Here is a 26,557-nt window from a genome sequence, read left to right as displayed (position 1 = left end):
TGGCTCAGCGGTTTAGCGCCGCCTTCAGCCCAGGGTGTGATACTGGAGACCTGGGATGGAGTCCCACATCAGGCTCCCTTCATGGAGCCTGCTTCTCCCCCTGCCTGTGTCCCTGCCTCTCTCTCTCTCTCTCTCTCTGCGTGTCTCTCATGAATAAATAAAATCTTTAAAACAAATAAATAAATGCTGAATCAAAAGGAAAATCTTTCATATTCTATACTTAAGAATATGATGAAATCTGCATTAAAACTGTTTCAACTTGAACTTATGTAGTGAACACCTAACAAATAATGTAAAAGAAGTATTAAGATGTTACTTGTCATTTAAAATGGTTTTTGATATTCAAAGTAGAATTACAGACCATAGATGAAAATCCTCCATGCATTTTGGTCACATTTCAATTTTAAATATTTTTTGTGCCATATTTATGATTATTTCTCTATATTTCACAAAGAAAGAAAGTTAGGCCCAAGGAAATGTAATGTAGAAAAATGACTTGCCCTTAAGTAACTTAGTGGCAGAAACCTAAGAATTCAGGTTTCAAGATCTATCATTACATAAACAGAACAGACTTTAAGTAATCTAAACTCTTAAAGTTTTTACATAGAGAAATTTTTCTTTTAAAAAATTTTTCACAACAAGGGTGGTATTCAATATGACAATTCTTCATAGTTCAGAAATATTCATTGCATTGCAGGATGTTTATCAACCACCCATTTACAAAATTTCAGTAGCATCCTTCTTCCAGCATTACCCTCAAAACATCCTTTACCTCTCAACCTCTAAATACCTGAGGGCAGAGAATAGACAGCTTTGGAGAAAAAGCTACTGCTTTACACAAACCTACCTTTACTAATTAAGAACTGAACAGTACAAACATGACCAGCTCTTGCAGCTTTCATTAAAGGAGTCCTTCCACCCTCAGATTCATGTTCCTATTAAAAAAGCACAGACTTAATTGATATTTAATTGCTAGTGAACAGTTGCTCTGTTCAAAATCAAAATCAAAAGGAAAATAATTGTATATTAAATATCAGGCTTTAAATCTAAATAAATTAAAAATTATGCTTTGAAACAAATTAAGGAATACGTTTTAAATTTAAAAATATCTCAAATTAGAAACATGTTCTATAGATATAATTTAAGAACTGAAGTTATATTCATATGATTGTGATACCCTCATCTAAATTCATCTGGGTATTTTTTACTTCTCTCTCTACCAAAAGGCCTATGGAATTTGAACAGTGAATGGCCCTCTAGCACAGCCTTCTCCAATCAGCATTATTAGCATTATTCTTGTCCACTCCAAGTTATTTTCCTTTTGTAAGTTTGTATCCTACCTGTATGTATTTCTGCAAGTACATCATTCCCTTTCTTTTTTTTTTTCATCATTCCCTTTCTTTATAGACTTCCCATTAAGTCCATATTACCTTATTTGAAAACATCAAAGCTAGTGATTTAGTATCTAGGAAACCATCAATTATAAGATATTACTAGAGAGTTCTTGGTCTCAAAAGGATAATCTATTGCATTCTTGTGATTGCTCATATTTGAGAACACTATTGGAGAAATTTTCAGATTTTAGAATATAAAGGTATGAGAAAAAATACATTTCATAAAGCATTATATATATGCCATTATACATAATATATGTATAATATATATATAATGCATATATATTTTAACATTCACATCTGATGAGTAATTTTTGATTGTTCTCTTATGCCACACACTAAGTTGTTTGAATTGCAATTAATTAAGGAAGATTATTATGTTGCTATATATTTCACAGCTACTGTGGTAAACACTGGAAATACAGTTCTTAAGCCAAACAAGTTCAAAATCTAATATGGAAGAAATATGCCCACAACTAATCAGAACATAACAAGTGTCGTAAGTACTTCAAGTGTTGTACTAGCACACTAACTGAAAGAGATCACAAAAGTAATCCAATTCCACCATTTCCTTCCATAAATGAGGAAAGAGAAGTGAAATAAAATTTACCAAACTAGTTAATGGAGTAGTCTGTTTAGGCTTGCATGTGAATTTTTGTCATAAACTAGAACCTCTACAGGAATACACATTTGCTTGTTAATCTCAGCCTCAAGACCATATGGTTACTTAAGTTTTAACTACGTCCTCATGTCTTAGTGCTACTCCCTCACACGCTGGAAGTGCATTTTATCCACATACATTTGCTTTTGCTTCCCTACCTCTCAGGCTATATTCACACTACTTCTTCCAACTGGAATATCTCTTTTGTCACAACATTGTCATATTTACCTTTTTAAACCTTATCCAGCCCAAAATATAATATCTCAGATGACCTCTTAACCTCTTCTGAGCTTTTTTACTGTCTGTACTTTTCCTATGACATCTACCTCAGTATTTCATCCTTTTTACTAAATTATAACTTATTTGATGGAAAAGACTACTTATTAAATACTTATCTTCTAAAAATAGCTAAATACCTAAGAAAAATTAATTTGCACTAATATATTAACATAAAATTTCCTCTTTTGTTATCGGACACAAAGGGTAACAGACTGGATAACCCTGCCAACAAGAATAATAAAGGACACTAATGAAAGAAAAAAATGGCAAAAAAGGCCAATGCAAATCAGAATAAATACCTTTTGTCTCTCATCTCCATTGAAAACTTTAATTTCTTATCTTGGTTTTAAGTATTAGGATCTAAAAAGTGACATAGCTTACCAGATCTGCTCCTGCCTGAAGCAGGACATCTGCTACATCAGTATGACCATTTTCACAGGCATACGTTAGTGCTGTATCCCCTGTTGCTGTTGTTGCATGAACATTAGCTCCTGCAGTAGTAGTAAACAATAGAGACTTAATGCAAAACCCAGAAGATATAAATGATAGAAATGGAAATTTCTTCCACATAAGCCATATCTCCTCAAATTAAACACCCTATCCTTTTCTAGAAGTAGAGAATATTATCAGCATCTTTAAAAGCAAAAAAAAAAAAAAAAAAAAGAAAAAAGAAAAAAATAATTACTGCTTGAAATTAAAGCCAGAGATACTTTAAACAGAAATAATGTGATTTATGCAGAATACACACAAGTTTACTATATTTTTTACCACATTTTAAAATATACATTGAGCATATCTGAAGAAAGTTATTTACATTATAACTTTTGCACCTGAATAATTCATGTAAAAAACTCCTCCCAAAGCAAAAATGCCTACCTGCAGCTAATAAGTATTTAACTAACTCCAAATGACCCTCTTGAGCAGCTTCCATTAAAGGGGTAGAACACCCGAGTTCAATATCAGCTCCTGCCTTTATTAGAAAGTCTGCCACTTCCAGAAAGCCTCCACAACATGCCAGAGTCAAGGCAGTTTCTTGAGTTTCTTCTGTCTGTGCATTGATATTTGCTCCTAGAATAAAAATTCTAATTATTTTAAGAAAGTCATTAATTTATTCCAGAGATAAGCAAAACATGATGGTTTCCTAATAACTATACTTCAAAAATGAAAATGAGTTTTACTATTTTACTAAACAAAAAAGTGCTTCTCCCCAACTCTGAAAGGTGATTACAAATGAAAATGATTAAAAATATACCCACAAGTCAATATTTGATGCACACAGCTGCACATAAGATTTATTCAGCCAGAAAGTACAAGCCAGGTGATAAAAGGACTTAGAAAAATAAACTACATTCCCTTGTTATAAAGATTCAAAAATGATGATGATGATGATGATAGCTCACATTTAATACACCATTACTATTTGCCAGGTAATATTTGAAAGCATTTTACATCATCTATTTTAATGCTAAGGAAATTGAGGTTCATTAATTTGCCCAGGACCACAACATTATCATTATCACTACTACCACCATCACCACATATAAAGAAGAGAGTGTTCAAAAAACTTTATATAAATATATATGTATATATATTTATAGGTATATGTTCACAACAACCCTACAGACGACAAAATTCAGGCACAGAAGATTAGGAACTTGCCTAAAGTTACAAAATTGGCAAGCCGTGGAGCTAGGATTCAAACATAAGAAATGTGCTATAAAACCCCAGCTTTTGGGGCGACTGGGTGCCTCAGATGGTTAAAGGTCTGCCTTTGGCTCAAGTAATGATCCCAGGGTCCTTGGACAGAGAGCCCCATATGAGGCCTCTTGCTCAGCAGGGAGACTGCATCTCCCTCTACCTCTGCCTGCTGTGCCCCCCCACCCCGCTGTGCATTCTCTAATAAATTAAATCTTAAAAAAAGAAAAACAATCCAGCCTTTAAAGTTCTATCCAATAAGGTTTTAAAAAATGTGCCACTCGTCTTAAATTTGTCCAAACAAAAACTTTACTACTAAAAGAGATAAAATCTGGCTACAAATATAGAGACAGGAAACTACTTCTAAACTAAAGGTATCTTAATATTGTAAAGTAACTGTTTCACTTTTCCTAAACATAAAGTCCACTGTGTCCTGACTCCTTGACAGTTTCTTATAAACGCATTCTTACATTCTTATCAAGTTTGTCCTTATGATAGGACTCCCCACACTGTGTTTCATGAAACACTAGATATATTATTTATTAATAAGTGTTTGGTCCCAAAAGGAATTCTCTCAACTTTGAGAAATGTTGAATCTCATATATGTCCTACATTATCTACAACCCCACCTCACCCTTAGTTCTGTTTTTATGCACAAAGTATACCATGCCTGAAAACTCTATTAAAGGTCTATTTGATTTTGTTCAGCACAGTTTAGGAAATTATTTTCAAAGCAAATACTTTCTCATTCATTTCTGCGACAACACCTTGTTACAAATCTACTTGAAAGATGAAACACAAAAACCCAATTTTAGAATATTGTAATCTTACATTTCAAACATTATGCTTTCCTGTTTTCACTGGTATGGTTACCTTGGCCTAGAAGTAATGCCACCATTTCTTCATGTCCTTCACGGGCTGCTTCCATCAGTGGTGTATAACCTTCATCATTGACCTCTTCTAGGCTAGCTCCTCTTTCAATGAGTAAAGCTGCAAGTTCCACATGCCCACCACATGCAGCCAAAGTCAATGGTGACTCAAATGAATCAGCAGGCATGTTCACTTGGGCACCACTGTCAAGAAGTAACCTAGCTACTTCAACATGGCCATCCTAATTACAATGCAATTTAAAAAAATTAAATCAGTACCATTTAAAAAAATTGTTAAAAATATGAACACTTATCAATTACTATACAATGAAGATTTATTTACTGATCTCCATTCAAATAAATCTACACTTAACAGTTGAGAAAGCCAGTATTAAGAATTTCTGTGGCATAGACTAGGAAATAGAGATTGAGGCTATGAAACATGTAGAAAAATAATACCTTCCTTCAAGCAAGAGGCTTATTAACCACTGGGGATAAAAAGACTACTAGGAAATAACACCAGCACCACATGGTATATACTTAAATGCTACATGAATAAAGGTTATAAAGGGAAAGTAGGATTTTTATAGAAACCTTAAGGAGAAGCAAACTTTTCATTTTCACTAGGTAGAAAAAGAAGAATGCAATATACTTTTTGGAGAAAGCAAGAGAATTGTAGATGATGTGTTAGGGGAAAGGGAACACAATATTTACATGGTACTTCCTTTTTTTGTTCAATGTTTTCAAATGCCAGTGAAAATTAAAAGAAAAGGAAGTCTCTCTGACTATCTTTCTGCCTCCTTTGCTGGTCTCCCTTTCCCTACAGCTTTCCTAACTATATGCAACTCCAAGGCTCTCTTTCCTTTTTTGCCTTTGATATAATTTTTCCTTCTATATATTACCTCGTAGACATTTCATCTTCTTTTGAACATGAAACACCCATTTTTTTTTGCCTCTGTTCTTGCCATATTGCACAATTTTAATGCCCCATTACAATGGTTACTTTGTGTTCCTGCAGTTCAGAATTTTCTTTCTCCCTAGACTTCCTTTAAAGTCCAGCTTAAAATCCCAATCTCTTATCAAGCTTCAAAATGTCTGGCTACTACCAATATCTTTTATCTACTTGTAACACTAACAGTATATGCTGATTAGGTCTGCAGAATGCTCCATTTTAATTTCTTAATCTGAATACTTCTCTAGTGGGGATCACAAGCAATATTTTAAGTTCCTTAACCATGGGGATATTTTGGATGTATTTTTAACACATTATAGTATTTCATACTCACAATAACCTGAGAGAAAGATATTACCCTAATTTTAACAGATGAGAACTTGGGACTTTGAAAGAAAACTCATTTCTTCAAAGGATAATTCACTAAAACAAATACTGGCTGGCAATAAAGAAAACAAAGATAATTCAAGTCTAAATTAACTATCTGATATTTCTAAAAATTATTAAAATTTAACATCCTTTCAAAAATCCTCTGATGGGAAGTTGAGATAAAAAACTTAAATTCGGGATCCCTAGGTGGCTCAGCAGTTTAGCGCCTGCCTTCGGCCCAGGGCGTGATCCTGAAGTCCCAGGATCGAGTCCAACATCAGGTTCCCTGCATGGAGCCTGCTTCTTCCTGTGCCTGTGTCTCTGCCTCTCTCTGTGTGTCTCTCCTGAATAAATAAAATCTTTAATAATAATAAAAAAAACCACTTAAATTCATTTGGGGCCTTTTTCTATCTTCTGCATGTTTTCCTCATAAATCTGCCAATAATGTTATTCTGATCCATTTCTGTGCCACAGATCACAGACTAAGATACAAAAGTTTAAGAATACTATTATTACCTGTTCCTAAGTACAAATGCTAAAAAAGAAGATTCTTAAAAAAGGATTTAAGGGCTCAGAAATACCATATATAGGGGGGAAATGTTACACAAATAATACTTTAATTTCAAATTTTTCATTAAGTTAAATTATCAGTTTGATGAACGTGCTCTGCTTAGTATTATGCACATATTTTGTGGATTATATCTTCTCAATATCCTTGATCAACTCTTAAATAGTTGTATTTTGTGTCAACTATGTAATACCAGCATAGTTATAGGAAACTAAGAAAATAAAAGTAGTACTGTAAGCCTCCAGAAAGCACCTTTAATAGAAGGAATTATGTGTACAACTGGCTCTGAACACAAGTGATAATTCAGATACTTGAGGCTCTGCTCTACAATAAATCTGTAACAAACAAATCTCTGAACTCAAGGAAAAGGTGCTCATCATACACTAGCCCTGTCTCTATGAAATATATAGATCAACTTCATGTATGTATTTCACCAGTCTTACCATGCAAGCCTCCATTAGAGCAGTGTGCATTTCATCTGTTTTATGCTCTTGATCTGCACCTGCTTCCAAAAGAAATCGCACCATCTCTAGGTGTCCTAAACCAAAAATGCATAAGGTTAAAATAGTTTATTATTACAAAAAATATAAGAAAAATTTGCAATACTTTGAAAAGTTATATTTAACTTATAGTAATACATTTATAAGCATAATACTAAAGTCAGCTGCAAACTACCCTCAACTGTCACACATAAATCATACAAGTGATACTTGTTCTACTTCTTACTCTGTTGCCGATACTATAATTGTTGCTGCAGGTGAGCAAAGATGTCATTAAAAACCAAAACCCAGAATATCGCCTCTACAACCTTTTAAGAGCCAGGGCATGCTGTATTTATTTATGCTACAGGACAAATTAGCTTTCACGACTTATGTAGTTTCAAATAAACCATATGCTTTAGTTCAAATAAAGACGCCTTATGAGTGGTTAAAAAAACAAGGTATTTTTTAAAAAGGATTTCAGACACTAGGCAAGAAACAGCAGAAAAAGGACTAAATTTTTTCTAACTTTATTTGGAGGGAGTTGCAGTCAATTCTCAATCAATTAAGACTAAGGGGAAGGAGTGAGTGATAGAATCAAAAACAATTAAAACTAACTTCAGTGAGTAACTATACATCTTGCCATATCTTGTTTCACTAACTACCTACCTCCCTCCCTTTCTTCTCTGTCATTCTCCCTTCCCAAAGATCCACATCAATGTTCAGCTTCAGCCTGAGTTCTATTCCTTCCCCATCTCCTTCTTGTCAATCTTTGTCCTAGAAGACCTCACCCGAAATAGAGGAAAGGGAGAGGGTCCATGGATTCTTGTAAGTAGTAGAAATGTTCTCCACCAGCTCAGTTCTATATCCAGCTTCTAATTAAAGCCTGCAAGCCCCAACCTCAGACGCCCCTTGGAAAGCAGGGTGGGGCTACAAGCAAAGGAGAGAGGGAAGAGTAGTTATATGTAGCCCCATCTCAAAGCTCTTCTGGCCAGCTGGGACTTAGTAGTAAAATACAGCCAGTTCCGGGTTCAAAAGTATTTGTGAAAAGAGAGAGCCACCCAATCAATCAGCCTGCCCTGGAGAGGCTGTCCCAAGGCTTTAATTCCTCTCCTCTCAATGAAGATAAGCCTCTACTAATTACCAAACAGTACCGGGGGAAGTAAGGGACCTCAGCTGTGTTTCCTAACCATCCTTAATCTGAGACTCCCTTAACACCAGACAATGGAAAGCACTTTAGATAGAGCATATTCTCACATTTAACTTAAATTTTAGTCATTTACGTATCTAAGAATGATTTTAGCCACTTTTTAAAGGAAATTACTCCAGAAGACCTCACAAACCTTGGTCACTCTGAGATAGAATGAAATAAAACAAAACAAAACCAGGTCCACAACTAGGGTGTGGCAATTAAAGTCCTAGGTATATAATTTAAGGAGGTATTCCCTCACAAAATTGGTGGGGGAATTGATTCAGCCACTGAAAGTGAATGCTCCCTTAAATTTTCTACCCTGTCTTCTAAGAGCTTTTTCTTGATGCCTCAAGGTCAAGGATTTATCACTTATTTTATGATACAAAGAGGACACAGCTGCAGATGGTATGAAACACTGAACTGAATGGCTACGCAAAGTTTGCCTTTTAAAATTATAGCCACTGATCTGTCAAAAAGGTGGAATTTGAGAAGTATGTGGTTCTGTAGCTATCTTTTTAGAATCTAGGATCTAGAGCATTAACTAGCCGAAGACTGCAACTTTCCGGACAACTGTCTTGCCCTCTCAAAGGAGGGCATTTTTCTGTATTACCAGTATTTTCAGGGCGATTGACATCATTTAAAATATCACATACCCCTCTTGTACAGTTAAAATATGTATAGGTAGGTGTTTTTCTCTATTTCAACCAGCTCTTCCTTCTAACTTTATTAAATGTGTTGATGATAGTCTAAAATTGTTCTTTAGAATTCAGACTCCTCTCACACTTTTCATTTCTCAAATCTCCTCCTGTCTCTTCAATTTTTCTCCTTCTTAGTGTTATGAGAAATAGCTTAAGCAGCTTCTTGTTAATAGATCACCCTATTTTTATCGTATTTTCTTTTAAACTTACAGACTGAATGAATACTCATGGAGTCAACAGTATTCTTTTGTGTGAACTACGCAAAAGATTCTGACACAAAAACCACTAAAAAGTATAGTGCATAATTAAAATTAACTGTCTATATTTTAAAAGTTTACATATTAAACTCCAAAACAGTTTAAACATTTTTCTTTAATTATACTATATTCTATTACCACCTCTTAATTTACTTTTTAATTTTAAAACTATATTATATAAAATAACAGTCATATCATGCGTTTAAAAACTTTTTTTTGTTTTTTTGCCAATTCTAAATACAGTTTTATTTAAGAAAACTTTTTTTTTTTTTTAAATGTTTTATACTGTACCTTTGTAACAAGCTAATGTAAGGGCACTCTCTTTAAATTCATTGGAATGCGTATTAATGCCAGCCCCATTTTCTAGCAGCAATCTGGCTACTTCCACATGTCCAGCACTTCCAGCTTCCATTAGAGGAGTATGACCATTTTCATTATGGTCCTCAATACTAGCACCGGATTCCAAGAGCACCTTTACAACATCTACATAGCCTCCAGCACAAGCATACGTAAGTGCTGTATTGCCTATTTTAATTAAAAAAAAAAAGATATTAATATAAAATACCAAAATAAGAGCTTAATTTAGCATCAAAAAAAAAAAAAACAGAAATGGAAGACTAAAATCTTAATTTAGATAATATATAGAATTCCTTTCCCATTGCCTTTTTATCTTACCGAAATCAACTCCCAGTTCTTTCCACTTAATATCAGGGTCAAATACATGTGGAAAACAGATACACTTACCATGATTGCAGAAATATAAAATAACTGAGCAATTCTGAAACTTTAACTTTTTATAGGAGAAAAAAGTTATGTTCATTCTAACTTTAATCAGAGATAAGTTTCACATGCTTTATTTTTTTGTGATTATAGTTATTCATCATATACAGATACATCTCATACTGTTCCTTTTAATCATACATATTTGTTTTCACCAGAACTTAAAACACCAGCTAACTGATCAAAGCTAAAGTAATTTTAAAAACGTTCCTTCTTGGATAATAGAAATCTCCCATGTTACAAGAAAAAAAAAGATTAACATTTTGGGTAAAATAAGGATTTCTAAAACCCTTTCAAACCAGAACCTGTAAGATTCTAAAAATTATTTAAAATAGTTTACAAATTTGAAAATCTTACATGAGGAAGATGAACAAAATATATTTTATATAATTTTAGAACTTTGATGTAAATCCATCTTTGCCCAAGTTTGAAAAAAAATGAAATGAGTTTAAACTTAAGTCATGTCCCTTGTGGGACACAATGTTTTCATAATACTTTCTTTTCTATAGGCCACAATTTAGTATCCGTAGACAATGACAGACCTCCCTTTGTTCCCGTAGCCTTCCTGTTGTCCCTATCTTCCCTTCCCTTCTCCCCTGATTAACAGGAAATCTGGGTTGGAGAACTGTAGCCCATTTCCAAGAGGGTAGTCCTTCTAACTGCGCCAGCATTTAATTTAATCTAAAGTAACTTTAAAAGGCCAAGTGATCGCCCTTATACACCAAAGATGAGAAATTTTATTCAAAATATCATCTATACTTTAATCCTAATACATAGCCTTATGAAAACATGCAGCATTTTATAATTAGAGAACTGCAGGAGCTTTACTAATGATTTCCATGTGAAATAATTATTACTGAAGGGTGTTCATACTTAACAAAACTGAAAAAGAAACATGCATAACCTGTTGAAGACTGTGCATTGACATCAGCTTTATGAGCTAGCAGCAACTTCACAATTTTGACATGTCCTCCATTAGCAGCAGCCATTAAAGGTGTAATGTCACCTTTGATTCCCCTATCTTCCACATTTGCATGCATTGCCAACAAAACCTTATGAAAGAAAAAGTTTAAATGATATTAGAAAATGATATAATATATAATATATGGAACATATTTATGTTAATACCTACCTAGTCATTTATAGTAAAAGAGCCAACAACCACAAAGTGTATCTAGTAAAACTATTTGTTGAAATGAGTCTTTTTTTTTGTTTTTGTTTTCTTTGAAATGAGTCTTAATGATTATGTTTAGAATTTCCCTAACAAGTATGCCAGATTAAAAAACAAAAACACCAGAACCAATGTGATTATTTTGATAATACAAACCTGTGCAAGCTCATAGTATCCAGCAGAACAAGCTAAACAAAGGAGGCTCTCCCCTTCCTCAGTGTGCTCATTTACACTTCGCCCTTCAATGAGTAACTTTCGCACAGCATTTACATCTCCTTCTGAACAGGCTTCTGCCAAACTGCGGCTATTGTGGAAGAAACAGTATAATATTATGATATAAGAATATGAAAAATTACACAAAAGTATCGGCTTTTGAGGTAATTCTGAACAATAGTGCTGAACAAAAATGATTATTGCAGTATGATCCATAATGAAAACAAAACTGAAAAAAAAAATTAAAAAAGAAAAAACTGAAAATCATTCAGGTTCACTGAATTGAATTCACTTTAAAATCTATGTATAAAAGTCAGTGAATTAGAATTATCAATAAGATGTTTACAGCTATGCAAACAAAGGATAAAGTCCAATTTATTATCACTGGGAAAACACCAAAATTCTAAAACATAAAATTTATAGAAAATCACATGAACAAAATACAGGTAATAATTGTACTTCTTTTTGTTTGGCCAGGAGAACATTTATATAAAAGACAATAAAAATGTATTTAATTAACGGGTAAAACTTCTACTAATTAAGGTCTACCTGAGTTCTTCAATCAAAGGGAAATCAGACAGGAAAGCTGTAAGTATGTATTTTTGATTAAAGTATGAATAACTGATAAGGAGATTCTTTTTTTGAAGAATTTACTTGTACATCATCATATTTTGGTGAAGTCTGAAAAATACCCAGCAAGGCAAAGGTGAAATTCAAGCAAAAGGAGGGTGGAAAAAGTGGGACAACAGAAAATTAGACTGAGAGTAAAGGGACTGCCCTATAAACCTCCCAAAATAATTCCAACTATGGACATTTCTAAAGATTTTCTCTACTTCTGGATAAAATCCATCCTAAGAAAAACACCAAATCCAATGCTATTAATTAATATTCTCTTTATTTCAAATATGCATTAATTTTTATAGCATCCTCTTGAAGATCCTGTCATTTCTGATACTAATGGTATCCAAGGGTAACTTCTTTTCTATACCTCTATTATTACTACCATCCAGATTCAAGAACATCACGTTTAGCCCAGATTATGGCAAGGTCTCCTTAACAGTCTTCCTACTGTTACCTTTGTTTTCCTTCAGACTCTTTTCAACAAGGCAGCCAGAGAGATACCGCTTAAAGGAAAGCAGATCATGTCACTGCTTTGTTCAGAATCCTCCATTTGCCCTCTAACTTCACTCACACTAAAAGCCAAAGTACTTATGAGATCTTTCCAGTGGTAGGGTACCACACTGCTACTTTTACCTCTCTGGTTTCATCATCTATTATTCTCAGGCTTATTCTTGTCACATTAACTGGCTTTCCTGCTTTTCATAAAAAGCTCCAACTCCAAGATACATTATTTGCTGTCCCTCTGCCAAAATAGCCTGTCAGACACAGCTCACACCCTTACCAATTTCAGGACTTTGCTAAAAAGCGACCTTTTAAGTAAGGATTTCCCTGACTACTCTCTTAAAAGTACACTGATCTCTAACCCCAAAAACTGCCCTGGCACTTCCCCATTCAATTTTCCCTCATAGTTCTTATCATTGTGTGCCATGCTATATAGTTTACTTACTGGTTAATGGGATTACCCTCTTCGCAAAGTCAAAGTCTTGAATAGCACTTAGCTTGTCTCTTAATTTCCCATTTTACAGGACACTGACAGTCCCTACACCCAGTGCTCTCTATTACCACTAAACAAATGTAAGACAAATCTTTCCCACAAGACATTTCCTCTGTAAGAACATACTTTTTCTCTCATTCAAGTGGGCTCTTTTTCTCTTCCTGAGGCACACACATACCCCTCCTCTACTATCCCATTTAGGCTTGCATTCAATTTCTTTATGTGTATGCTAGCTTTAAAATAAGCTTACAGGAACTACTGTAGCAATAGTTAAAACTCTGAATGTCCGAGCAAAGGGTACATTAGATCTAGCACATGGCACCACATTTAACTAATATAAAATCTAGCACATAACATCACTGTACTCCCCTATCTTTCTCAAGTTTTGCTGAATAAATGATTGTCACAAACATGCTCTACTGTTCTTCTAGTATATTCAATGCCAAAGAATCTGTGGACTTTTTATTTTTCGATTTTATTTCCTGCTTGAACTAGTTTTAATATACTCTTCAAGATGTTTTTAACTTTCTTTTTTGCCAGTCTCGGCAAGTACCACATTTAAGAGAGTATCAGTAATACCATATGGTAGTAAAACTGACCATGAAGAAATACAACATGAAGTTAACTTAAGGAAAGTCAATCCATGAGAAGAATAGTAAATTTAAAAAAACACAAAAATCTGGACCACTAAAGATGAACACCGCAAATTCATATTCTTATTCATATTATACAACCTCTTTCATGCCCTTTAAAGATATCACATATAAACACTATTTTACAAGAGACAATCCTTCCTTAAATGCTGTATTTATTTTCTAAACCATACATAACAGAATACTCCCATTTTCTCAACTATTTAAAGGCAACTGATAAATAAAATACTATCATTTTAGAGGAAAACAAGCCTCTGAGGAAGCAAAAAAAGTATATTAATAATTCTTTTCCATTTGTTTTCTTGGAGCTTATTTATATCCATTTTTCATATACTATTCACAATTGGTTTTTTACATGGGATGGTATGATTTTTATTGTGTAAGATCATCAGAAAAACTTAAAAAACCAAAGTTGCAAAATATTCACCAAACCCTTACTAACTGTGAAGTACTATATAAAAGGAATTGTAGGGCATACACACACACACACACACACACACACACACACACAAAGCCCCTCGGACTCACTTATATTCAAATTATGGGAACTAGATCTATGATATTTTTTGAACACTATAAAACAAAAAAATAAAAACCTTGCTCTTTAAAATGGTTAGAGCTATGCAATGAACTAGAAAATGGCATGACTAATTAGAAAGCATTATTTCTTTGTCACCAAAATATTAAAAGAAAACAAAATCAAAGTAGGCGAAAGGTCTTTTATAACATATTAAGAAGTCAGCCTTGCAGTCACCACTGTCCCAAGGTCTGCCACTAGTCAGCTATTTGCTCTTGATTAGGTTATTTGCTTCTATTGAGCTTTTCAGAATAAAAGGAAAGTAAAACTGAAACAGTTTGCCTTAAGGCTCTTTGTGAATAAAAATAAGATGTCAAATATAAAGAGTTAGTTCCATGCCAAGCACAAAATAAAGGCTCAGTGAACGTTAGCCATTTTTAAGAAAATGTTTTTATATTGATCAGAGAGAAAACGTACTTACTTGTCCGACTGCCCTGCATTTGCTGTGCTCTCAGCTCTCATACGGGTAAGTGCAGCAGCAGCTTCATCCAACGCACAACTAACAGATGATGTCAACCTCCGAAGCACTTCAGGATCTGCAAAGGCTTTACCATCAGCCGTAGATAATTTGCCTATTCCTATTATGTGATTTTCACACCAATATGGATATACCCAAAAGGAGAAACAAAGTAAAAGTCAAGTTACTTAACTCTCTATACATTAACAAACAATCTTTAAATGTTATACTTCACATATATATTGTATGTCTAAGATCTTTTAGGAAATCACTGTTCTCCAAATCTCTAATAACCTTATTCCTCCCATCTGGTCTATAGTGCTTGAACCCATGACTGGTGCCAGAAATGGGTCTTTGCCCTATGCTGGGACAATAAGGAGTTCCCTCAGACGTTTACCATATGTTTGGAGGAAGCTCTATGTTCAAAAGTTACTGAAATGCTAAGATGTGAGTCATGAACTATTTGGCCACTTTCATGATCACAAAGAGAGAGAGACTACCCAAAATAAGTCAATATAAAAGAAAGCAGAGAAACAGAAAGAAGACAGTTCTGATAAAAGTTATTTTTGACTCCTTGAGACCAGTAGTTCCAGAAGCCAGAACAATCCTCATACTTTTGGTAGATGCTCACTTTTGTTTAAGACTGTTTAGGTGGCCTGCTACCACTTGTGACCAAAAGTAGCCTAATAAGACATTACAGGCCAAATTAAAGATAATATATGAGTACCTATTTATTTTAAATTATATCTACAACTCACTACATGTACTCAAAGTCATATCTAAAAACATTCAGAGCAGCAAAAGAATAAAAATTCAAAAGCAGAACTGGTTAATAACCATCTGCATGAAATTAACTTGCTGCTTTTCTGGGTTTCACTACAAAGCAAACTTATCTCTAACTTTTATTAGTCTAATTCAATGGTGCTGCCCATCAGTGGAGCTTTTCAAAAATATAGACATTAAGCTCTCCTACATCTAAGGATATAAATCATGAAGTAGGAGGTGAGGCCTAGGCACCTACATATTTGTAAAGCACTAAGAAGATTCTAATATACAGCCAGAATTAAAAACCTTTGCTCCAACTTGAACAAAAATAACTAATGTTATAATGCATATTAGACATCCCTGCTACTCAACATGTGGTACATGGACAAGAAACACTGCTATCATTTGGGAGCTTGTTAGAACTGCAGAATCTTGGGGGCACCTGGGTAGCTCAGTCGGTTTAGCATCCGACTCTTGGTTTTGGCTCAGGTCATGATCTCAGGGTCATAAGATTGAGTCCTGAAGCCCCACATCCGGCCCCCACGTTGTGGCCTAGGTGGGATCTGCTCTTGGAGTGGAATCTGCTTGAGATTCCTCCTTCCACCCTCTCCCTCCCCCTCTGCTCGTGAGCACATGTGCACTCTCCCTCTCTTGAAAATAAATAAAATCTTTAAAAAAAAAAGAACTGCAGAATTTTGCACCCCAAGAATTTCTGATCTAAAACCTGCATTTTAAAAAAGATCCCCAAGCGATGCAAATGCACATTCAAGTTTAAGAGGCACTGTAACAGGTTTTTATTTTTATTTTTATTTTTTTTAATTATGATAGTCACACAGAGAGAGAGAGAGAGAGGCAGAGACACAGGCAGAGGGAGAAGCAGGCTCCATGCTGGCCAGTATCTAATCAATGCCAGGCTCTCCTCCGAGAAGGGCATGGGGTGCAGCTAGAACGGTGCAGGTTCGCTTACAAACCACCACCGCCGCCACCCCGCCCGCCCCCCCCCCGCCCCCCCCACCCCCTTTCTGCTGTTTTCCCATGATCCAACTGTGTAATTTCTGGTCAGTGATTCCAGGTTTTAAATAATTTGTAAGTGTTTCAGTTTCTACACGACTTTATCATCTGCTAAGAATTTAAAAAAGAAAAAAAATCACATTTCTCTGTTCAGCTGTTAACGCTGGGATCCATATTTAGTTTTATAAGCTTTTCCCTGTTTTTAGTTTTGTTTTGGGTTTTTGGCTCATGGATTTTATTTCTGTTTGTCGATAAGAAATGTTAAGAGTGGAATGTTAATAAATTTCAGTTTAGTTCTGTAATGTCAAGGATTTAAAAATTAAAAAATGGATTGGTTAAAAAAAAAAAAAAAAAAAAGGGAGCCGTGGTGGCTCCCTCCACCGGGAGCCCAACGTGGGATTCGATCCCAGTTCTCCAGGATCGCGCCCTGGGCCAAAGGCAGGCGCCAAACCGCTGCGCCACCCAGGGATCCCCTGTAACAGGTTTTAAAACAAACTACTCAACTAAGACATCGATCCAAAAAAACCACTCAAATGGTAATAGTAAACATATCTGTGCAGATTTCTTTTCAGAGTGGAAGGGCTTACTAACATCATAAGTTTGTGTTTAGAGTATATAAAAATTTATACTTGTTTGCTTCCTTTCTGAAAAATATAAGATATCAAATACTACATCTTATGGAACCAAAAAATAAATCTGGCACAAAGCCTTTATGATTTCAGATATAACAAATATTAAGAGAGGTCAAACTTCGTACCTGTTACAGTCAAGATGTGGAAAGAATAAAGACAGCCTCGGTCTGATAAAACTGATCTTACCATATAATTTGTATCACTAATATTAAAAACCAACCACACTCTGAATCTGCAGTATTAGTCTTTATTCAATTAGATATCTGTAGTTAGTTAAGTATCCTAACACTATGAAAACCAGGGTCACAGATGCATTTTCACATGAGAGAAAAAGCTCCAATTTTTTAGCCAATTCAGATGGACTCTATAACAACTATTTGTCAGTGATAGCAAGAGAAGTAGGTAAGAAGATATATCTGGATTAGGAGAAAGTAATCACTGTCTTAAAAAGAAAGAACATGGTGGGACACCTGAGTGGCTCAGCAGCTGAGTGCCTGCCTTTGGTCCAGGGCGTGATTCTGGAGTCCTGGGATCTGGGATCGAATCCCACATTGGTTCCCTGCATGGAACCTGCTTCTCTCTTTGCTTATGTCTCTGCCTCTCTCTCTCTCTCTCTGCATCTTTCATGAATAAGTGAATAAAATTAAAAAAAAAAAACATGGAAAACAAAATATTCCGTATTAAATTTTTATGAACTTCTCCTAGCTTCATAAGTAAAGATAATGAGGAAGTAATCTAAGACATACATGGTAATCCTTCAAATGAATAAATAGTGATTGAAAATTAATTTATTATAGCCACTATGGATTATGATGATCTTTTTTATTAATCTTATCCAGTTATTAGGTATTAGTCAATGAAGATCAAAAACAGAAAAGATATGTGATGATCAGATTATTCTTTCCCAATTCTAACATTTAATCAACTGAACAACAGAACCATATAACTTGTGACCAAAAATGTCCTAATAAGACATTATAGGCTATGTAAACAATAGAAGAAAAAAGTACATTAAAAGATTACTTAGATTTTTTATTTTAAGATAATTATTTTCTCCTTTTTTTCCCCTTAGAACTTACTCAACTTAATTCCTATTTATAAAGACAAAGTAAAGAAGAGATGCAACTGACTTAGCAGAACAAACAGAAATACAGATATCAAAGAGAAACAGGGTGATCAGCCCAAAAGGGCTCAGAAATTATAGGTACCAGATATAGGGGTGAAGTTTGGGTCAGAAAACAGAGAGACTAGCTGAACATCTGTGAGGAGCAGTCAGATACTTGAAGACTCCATTCCCACACTGCACAGCCAGATGATTATTTTCTATAGAAACCAAACCAGAAAGGCCCAGGATTAGTAGTCATTGGATACTGATGAGAGAGAGATGATATACGAAAAGGAAATGAGGATTAAGTGAATGTATGCATGATAAACAGGGATATCCTTAACCCCCTCCCACTCTAAGCTCCCAAACCATAGGTTTATCACTCACTGGACAAAAACTGGTATATAAGTCTCTCAAGAAATTGAAAAGCCCCAGAGAAAAGACTGAGACACTGACGTTTGGAGAGTTCTCAAAGAAAGAAAGTTCTCTACACAATCAGTGTACTTAAGGAATTCTAAAATGTTACCAAGTTTACCCAGCTCTGTTGTACTCACTCTATATAATCCTTGGGATCAGGAATTAACTAGCTTTTATCCCTACAATCTGGTTACATTATATGGTTCAGGTGACCTGAAGACAGTACTATTATCTGGGTGAGCTTGACCTTATCACATGAGACTATGAAAAACTTAGATTTATTTGGCTAATTGGAGAAAAGGAAGTTAGAGATTCAAAGCATTAGAATTCTACTGTGCTGGCTTAGAGACGGAGGGGGCCACATGCCAATGAATGTGGGCAACCTCAAGAAGGTAAAAGCAGCCCAAGCTGACAGTCCATAAGAAATCAGGATCTCAGTCCTGTAACTCCAAGGAACTGAATTCTGTTACCAACTAAATAAACCTGAAAGCAGATTTTCTCTTTCAGCCTAGAGATGAGAACTAAACTCACCAGATACCTTGATTTCAGCCCATGAGACCCTGGGCAAGAGAATCTAGCCACACATTGTGCCCAAATGTCTTTTACAAAACCCCAGTGATAGTAAGTGGATGCTGTATCATGTCCTATGTTTATAAAAAATTGGAAACTAATTATATAATGTTTATAATTTATAATATATAAACAAAACATGCAACAAAACATGCACATATACCTTCCATTTTAGCTTTTTATAACATTGCTGACTACAAAAAAAGCCAGGATTCACTAGACATTTGAAGAAAATCTGAAATGTAAAGGACAGCCAAAAATATTCAAAATGTGAGCAAAATTTTAAAATGCCCCAAATTCTTTATTTTTTAAAAAAAAGATTTTTTATTTATTAGAGACAGAGAGAGAGAGAGAGAGAGAGAGAGAGAGAGAGAGAGAAACAGGCAGAGGGAGAAGCAGGCTCCATGCAGGGAGCCTGACATGGGACTTGATCCTGGGTCTCCAGGATTACGCCCTGGGTGGAAGGTGGCGCTAAACCACTGAGCCACCTGGGCTGCCCAAAAATGCCCCAAATTCTAATGCTATGGAGAAGGATGAGAAAGGAAAAGCTGCAAAGGTGAGAGACTACTATAAAGTGTGGTGTTAACTTTCTGAACTGCAAACACCAGAAAAGAAAATAATGGAGAAATAATTTCAATAGTCTAAAAAGAGATTTTTAAGCTAGAATTCTATACCTGGTCAAACTATCAAGTATGAGGATAGTATCAAAGGTATTTTCAGATAGCATCAAAGACTTTTACTTCTCAAGCGTCCTTTCTCAGGATACTTAAACCATGATCAATCTCAACACCACAGAAAGAGAAACTGTCAAGAGTAGTTCTGTGACACACAGGAAATATATATACCATTAGTGACTATTCTTGCCAAAAACAAAATGAATCTGACTCTGGCCATTATCTGGGTCTGAATTCTGATTTACAGGAAATACAGAGGGGTGCAACCAGCCAAACTGATAAAGTGGGACAAATGAATCAATTTCTTCAACAAGTGGGGGAAAAAGAAGGAAACTTATGATTAAAAGACACACTAATAATTAAGATGAAAAATGTCAAACTTACATATAAAAATATATAAATATGAAATAGGTGATGGGGATTAAAGAGTACACTTATCATGATGAGTATGAATATGTACAGAACTGCTGAATCGCTGTATTGTACATCTGAAACTAATATATGATGCTGTAATGTTAACTACTGGAATTAAAATTAAAAACTTAGGGGTGTCTGGGTGGCTCAATCAGTTAAGCATCAGACTCCTGGTTTCAGCTCAGGTCATGATCTCATGGGTGGTGAAATCAAGCCCCAAGGAGGCACTGGCTCATTGGGAAGTCTTCTTGAAGATTCTTTCCCTCTGCCCCTTCCCCTACCCTCCACACTTTCTCTAAAATAAATAAATATCCTTAAAAAAATAAAAAACTTAATAAATGGGAAACTTTTGTGGATCCTAGTTCAAATAAACTCACTACAAAAAGACCATTATGGGGTGCTTGAGTGGCTCAGTCAGTTAAGCAACCTATTCTCAATTTCACCACAGGTCATAATCTCAAGATGGTGAGATCAAGCCCCAGGGCATGGAACCTGCTTAAGATTCTCTCTTTCCCTCACCCTTTGTCTCCCCCCTTTCTCTCTCTCTCTCTCCCCCTATCCCTCCCTCTCTCTCTAAAAATAGATAAATAAAAATAAAGTGACCTTTCAAAAAAGACCATTATGAAATAAAATTGGGGAAATTTAAACACTGACAGGATATTTGACAATATTAAGGAATTATTATTATTATTGTTATTATTTGCTATGCAATGGTATTATGGTTATGTTTATTTTTTTAAAGTTCTTGGGATGCCTGAGTCGTACAGTTGGTTAAGCAACCAATTCTTGATTTCCAGTCAGGTCATGATTTCTATCTGGGTGGAGAGATCAAGCCCTCTGTAAGACTTAAGTTTCATTTTTCTCTCTTCCTCTGCCCCTCCCACCATGCACTTGCTCACGTGCTCACGCTCTCTCATCTAAAAAAGAATATACATCTTTAAAAAATAGTTCTTAATTTGAAATATATCGGTATGTATGTATGTATGTATGTATGTATGTTATTTATTTATTTATTTGATAGAGCATACACACCAGACCGGCTGGGGGGCTGGAGGTGGAGCAGAAGGAGAGGGACAAGCTGACTGAATGCAGAGCCCCACGCAGGGCTTGATCTCAGGACCCTGAGATCATGTCCTGAGCTGAAATCAAGAGTTAGACACTCAAGTGACTGAGCCACCCATGTGCCCTTATACTGGAGTATTTATATATGAAATTATAAAATGCTTAGTTTACTTTAACTTGGGGGGTGGGGCATCAGCTGGGTAGTAACAAGTAAAGATGAAACAAGATTGCCCATACACTACTGATTGATGGCTATTAAAGCTGGATGATGGGTATCCCTCTGTACCTGTATGTAACATTTTTCATTTAAAAAAGAAAGGAGAAAGAGAAGTGAGAAAAAGATAAGGAAAGGAGGGAGGGAGCAGGAGGCTACTTTGTTACCTACTGTAGAAGAAACAGAAAAAAAATGGGAATAAACACAGAAATGAGAAAATGGGGCAACTACTAGCATCTTGTGAAAAGGAACTCTACCTCCAAACTCTACCTTCAACTTTCAGTTGAAGTCTACTTTCATGTAGCAATTTTTAACCTGGTTCCACCTCTTGAGGGTACAAAAACAAATATCCCTCTTATATTCAGCCTGAGTTTTCTCATCTTCAGGGAAAGCATTCTTTTCCTCTTATGATACATTTTCAAAAATCCTCATTTCTCTCACATAAACTTCTACAGCAATACCAGATTCTGGCAAATGCTAAATTCTGTATCTACTATTTGGTACAAATAGTTTTCTATACTCAAGGATAGAATATTGCATCTACCTTACTATGTTCTCATTTGTATTTGGTCAAGATTCCTTTAAAAATCCATTCTAGAATTTTATTCAGGATAGAAATCACATTTAACAAGTCCTTCAAATATTTAGATGCTGGTGTTACAAGGTATTTATTGAAAGGATAGTAGTAGGTTGATTTTATGCTATAATAAAGTAGCAGTTTACATGCATGATATTTGCACTATGTAACAAATCAGGGTGCTAAAAGAATGATCAATTAATATTCTTAATATATTTATGTCCATAATATATATAAATATATATTTATATATTTATGTATATATTATGTCTTAATATATTTATTATACTATATATATAGTATAACAATGATCCACACTTTACAAAAATACAATGATTCACTTTATAAGGTTTCAAGACCTAGTCTATGAAAAAAGAGGGGAAATTATATGCAGTCAATTCTCATGATTCATGGTAATTACATTCTATAAAGTCACTGGAAACACTGAATTAATGATTACCGAACCATTGCTCCTAGGAAAAACAGAGGTCTAGGTTCCTGAGCCTCTGGTCACACAACATTTGCATTAACCAAATACCATCTTATGTATGTTTTTGTTTAAAGATGACCTTATTTATTATATTGATTTATTAACATTGAACTCAGGGTTAACAGCACTCTAACCCATGCTGAAGAAACTTATCTAACATACGTACTTTTTCCACAAGGCACATCACTACCTTCTCATGTGTAGGAACACTAGACAGCACTTTCACATTTTACTTGGGGACCATTATAAACAATGAAATCACCAACAAAAGACACAAAAATGTGAAAAATTGGCTCTTAGTAGACTGGGAAAGGGGCACTCGTTTACATTATGAGAACTAAAACAAAATGATAGAGCTTCACTTTATTTCATTCAGCAGGGAACAAGTGTGTAGGACAATTCAAATTTTTCACCATTCTGTGCATTTCTATGAAAGACTGAGAAAATGCTGAGAGTACTAATTTTAGGGTATGCATACACATTATCAAGTAGGCATATTCACAAATATGGAATGTGGGACTAAAAATCAACTATATGAGAAATCTCTCTTCGTAAGGTTGACAGCAATATGTGGATTTTACTTGGGTAATGAAAATATGCTTTAATGAAAGACTCTAGGTAATTCTCTAGAAAGCAATCCATTAACCTCTCTATGAATAGTATTATACTAAATGCCCAAGTTCTTACATTCATAATCACAGTAGTTTTTTTGTTGAGTAAACTCTATACCCAATGTTGGGCTGGAACATATGACCCCGACCGAGATCAAGTTGTATGCTCTAACAACTGAGCCAGCCAGGAGCCCCTAATCACAGTAGTCTTTATTAGATGTATATGTAACTTTAGAAAATTAGATAGTCTAATTACATATGTAAGGTCAACAGATTTACCTGCAGCTTCTAGTAAAGCTTCTAGTCTAGCTTGTGTTTCTGGATCTACAGTCCTGAGGTCTGCACCATCAGCAGTACCTGACAAGAGCAACTTGGAAGCCGTTTCCAGCATTGGATTTTCCAAATCATCCTGATCCAAAATGAAAGACTCCACCTAGAAAACAAATACAAAAAAAAAAAAAAAAAAAGGAAGGAAGGGAGGAATGAAAGGAGAAAGGAAAAATGGTAAGAGAAGTAAACAGAAGAAAAAGAGGAAAGAAAAAATATTTTAATGCAAATACCATGATAAATACAATGCAGTTCTAAATGAAGTCAATGCAATAGATAAGCCCACTATGTAAAGGAGAAAATTACATTTGTACAAGAATTTAAGAAAGTGCTACTCATATGCAACATAGTCACCCCTCTTTTTTTTTAACTGAAATTATGTATTTTTTTTATTTTAATTTGGTGGGATGAGGGTGAGACAGGGGGAACAATGAGGTTAATGATTACACTCTGAAATCTCTGTCATTACTAGAAGACCTAAATCAGCTATTCTTAAATATTTTGCTCTCAGGACCCTTTTTATACACTTATAAAGTACTGTGCTCTCAAGAACTTCAGATAAGGGTTAAATTTCTTAATATTTACAATATTAAGAAATCAAACTACAGTATCAAAAAATTACATTTGTTCATGTCACCACTGGTTTCATCACAGAAGTTTTTAAGTACTCAGGCAAATACAAAATTAAAATTCTAATTTGTGCTTGAAAGCTTAATTTTATCATTGGCAACAAATACAGCCAATCATTTTTCTTAAAATGACAAGCTCATTTACATCATTTCTGATGAGAACATTTGCCAAATATTCAAGTTTGATAAGTGTAGTGTGTATGTCAGGTATATTTTCTAGTAACAATAACATTTCGTGAAAGGAAAAAAAAAAAGAATGGCTAATTCACCTTGCATCTCAAAAAAAAAAAAACCCCACAAAAAGAACCTCAGAGATGCTTTCCATATACTTTCCATTTTGTCACACATGGTAATATTAAAAGGACATGTATTTTAAAGTGGGGATTTCATAATATTAATATTTATTTATCAAGATTATTCCTAAGGTGAAGTTGGCTTTTTTTTTTTTAATCATGAGACTGCAGAATTGAAGAATACAATGACACTAGTACAATTTGGTGCCATGGCCTTGATTATGGGGCCAGCAGTTTTACCTACCATTGTTTTTATATCATCAGTGCAAATATCAACACAATAAAAGAAGCAAATAACATCTCAGTATTGTGGTGAATTGGTTTTGACCCCTTGGATATCCTGAAATGGTCTCTGGGACCCTGAGGGGCATGTGGACCATTCACTGAGAACCAGTAATATAGTAACATAAACCAGATTCAATTACAAAAATATTCAATTAAAGAATTAGAACATAGCAAACACCTAAGACACGGGGAAAAGTTTTATTGTGATATCCCTTATTATGGTGCTACTTACAAATAAATATGAAGATATATTCTTTCCTGTTTGCTTGATAAAAAGTTGATAATTATTATATAAACTATCACTATTTTAGATGAAATTTACTTCACAAATCTAAGTACTTCTAACACTAATAACTAAAATAGATATAAAAGTAATTATTAACCTAGAACACTATGCTCATACCTAGTACCTAAATTAAAAAAAAAACCTTAAGGAATAAATATTTAAGTATTATCAGAAATTTTGAGCCATTTCATCTTTGAAAGTCACTTATCTAGTACCTTATCTAGAACCTAGGAACAACTGCTGTATTTAACCAACACATATTTAATAACCAACACGTATTTAATACTGAATGTTAAATCTCGGAGGAAATAATAGGTTTCTCTCCAAATTTCCATTGCACTAGCATAGTTCAACATAATTTCAGATTTCTAATATTTCAAATACAAATAGACACTGAATCCTCTAAAAATAATCTGCAAATATTTGAAAAATTTCACAAAATTTTGCAGTATATTAACTTTAACTCATCAATAACAACTGTTAAAATGACGGAGTTAGGGGAAAAACACAAGAATATATTCTTTTTAGTTTTAAGTTGTCCTTTAAGGTAGTAGCATAGGTCTCATACGTTAAGAAGTATACCTCAGGAATAAATAAATCTTAAAGAAGAAGGGGGCGCCCGGGTGGTTGAGTCAGTTGAGTGTCTGACCATAGTTTCAGCTCAGGTCATGGTTTCTGGTTAGGGTGACTGAGCCCCACTTGGGCTCAGTGAGCTTAGTGGAGAGTCTTGCTTCTCTCCCTCTCCCTTTGTCCCTTCCCCTGCTCTCATTTTCTCTCTCTCAAAGAAATAAATACATCTTCAAAAAAATAAGTAAACCTTTGGGACATGAGTTGGCAATAGCAAGCTGTGATTCAAAATTATAGTAAAATAAAAACCATGTCTTCTTATCTCCCAACAAAAGTCCAAAAGATAAGTCTTTTTAAAGAAAAAGTTGCTTCCCAGTGAAATTTTCCCTGTGAAAATATCTACAGTTTTCCAATCCAATGGGAGACAACAAAAGAAAGAAAACAAAGGTACATAGGTAAAATAAATGAAAAATTAATGAAAAATTAAATAATATTTCAGACTAGAGTTTTAGAAAACAAAATCTCTAAGAGCAAGGCATGGTTAAGGGCCGAGTCAAAAGTATAGATCAGAGGTATTTAAAACTGTTCAAGGACAACACTGCATACAGAAAGATAAATATGAAGAGTTTTGACCAAATTAATTTATGTAAGACAACAGAAGAAAGAATGTGGCACTGGTAGACAAGCATATTTCTTTTACTAGAACAGAGTATGTACTGTAGGAAAGGTTAGAAAGTTAGAAGTTACAT

The 26,557-nt window shown here is 34.6% G+C and overlaps 1 protein-coding gene across 9 annotated transcripts in view; it reads right to left on the bottom strand.

Annotated features, from left to right (window-relative positions):
* Positions 1 to 26,557, bottom strand: part of ANKRD17 (ankyrin repeat domain 17) — a 155,420-nt gene that overhangs the window by 56,313 nt on the left and 72,550 nt on the right. For all 9 annotated transcript variants that reach the window (XM_072748797.1, XM_072748795.1, XM_072748796.1 and 6 more), the window contains exons 2-11: positions 23,701 to 23,854; positions 14,844 to 15,000; positions 11,521 to 11,668; positions 11,098 to 11,245; positions 9,705 to 9,938; positions 7,231 to 7,325; positions 4,903 to 5,140; positions 3,211 to 3,402; positions 2,716 to 2,825; positions 848 to 935 (exon numbers count right to left, since the gene is read on the bottom strand). In XM_072748797.1, coding sequence (XP_072604898.1) covers positions 848 to 935; positions 2,716 to 2,825; positions 3,211 to 3,402; positions 4,903 to 5,140; positions 7,231 to 7,325; positions 9,705 to 9,938; positions 11,098 to 11,245; positions 11,521 to 11,668; positions 14,844 to 15,000; positions 23,701 to 23,854 — 1,564 coding nt within the window. The remainder of the gene's footprint in view (positions 1 to 847; positions 936 to 2,715; positions 2,826 to 3,210; positions 3,403 to 4,902; positions 5,141 to 7,230; positions 7,326 to 9,704; positions 9,939 to 11,097; positions 11,246 to 11,520; positions 11,669 to 14,843; positions 15,001 to 23,700; positions 23,855 to 26,557) is intronic.

The sequence above is a fragment of the Vulpes vulpes genome, chromosome 2 (genome assembly GCF_048418805.1).
Source record: "Vulpes vulpes isolate BD-2025 chromosome 2, VulVul3, whole genome shotgun sequence".
NCBI lineage: Eukaryota > Metazoa > Chordata > Mammalia > Carnivora > Canidae > Vulpes > Vulpes vulpes.
Note: the sequence above shows the minus strand (reverse complement) of the source record. Positions and strands in the feature narration are given on the sequence as shown.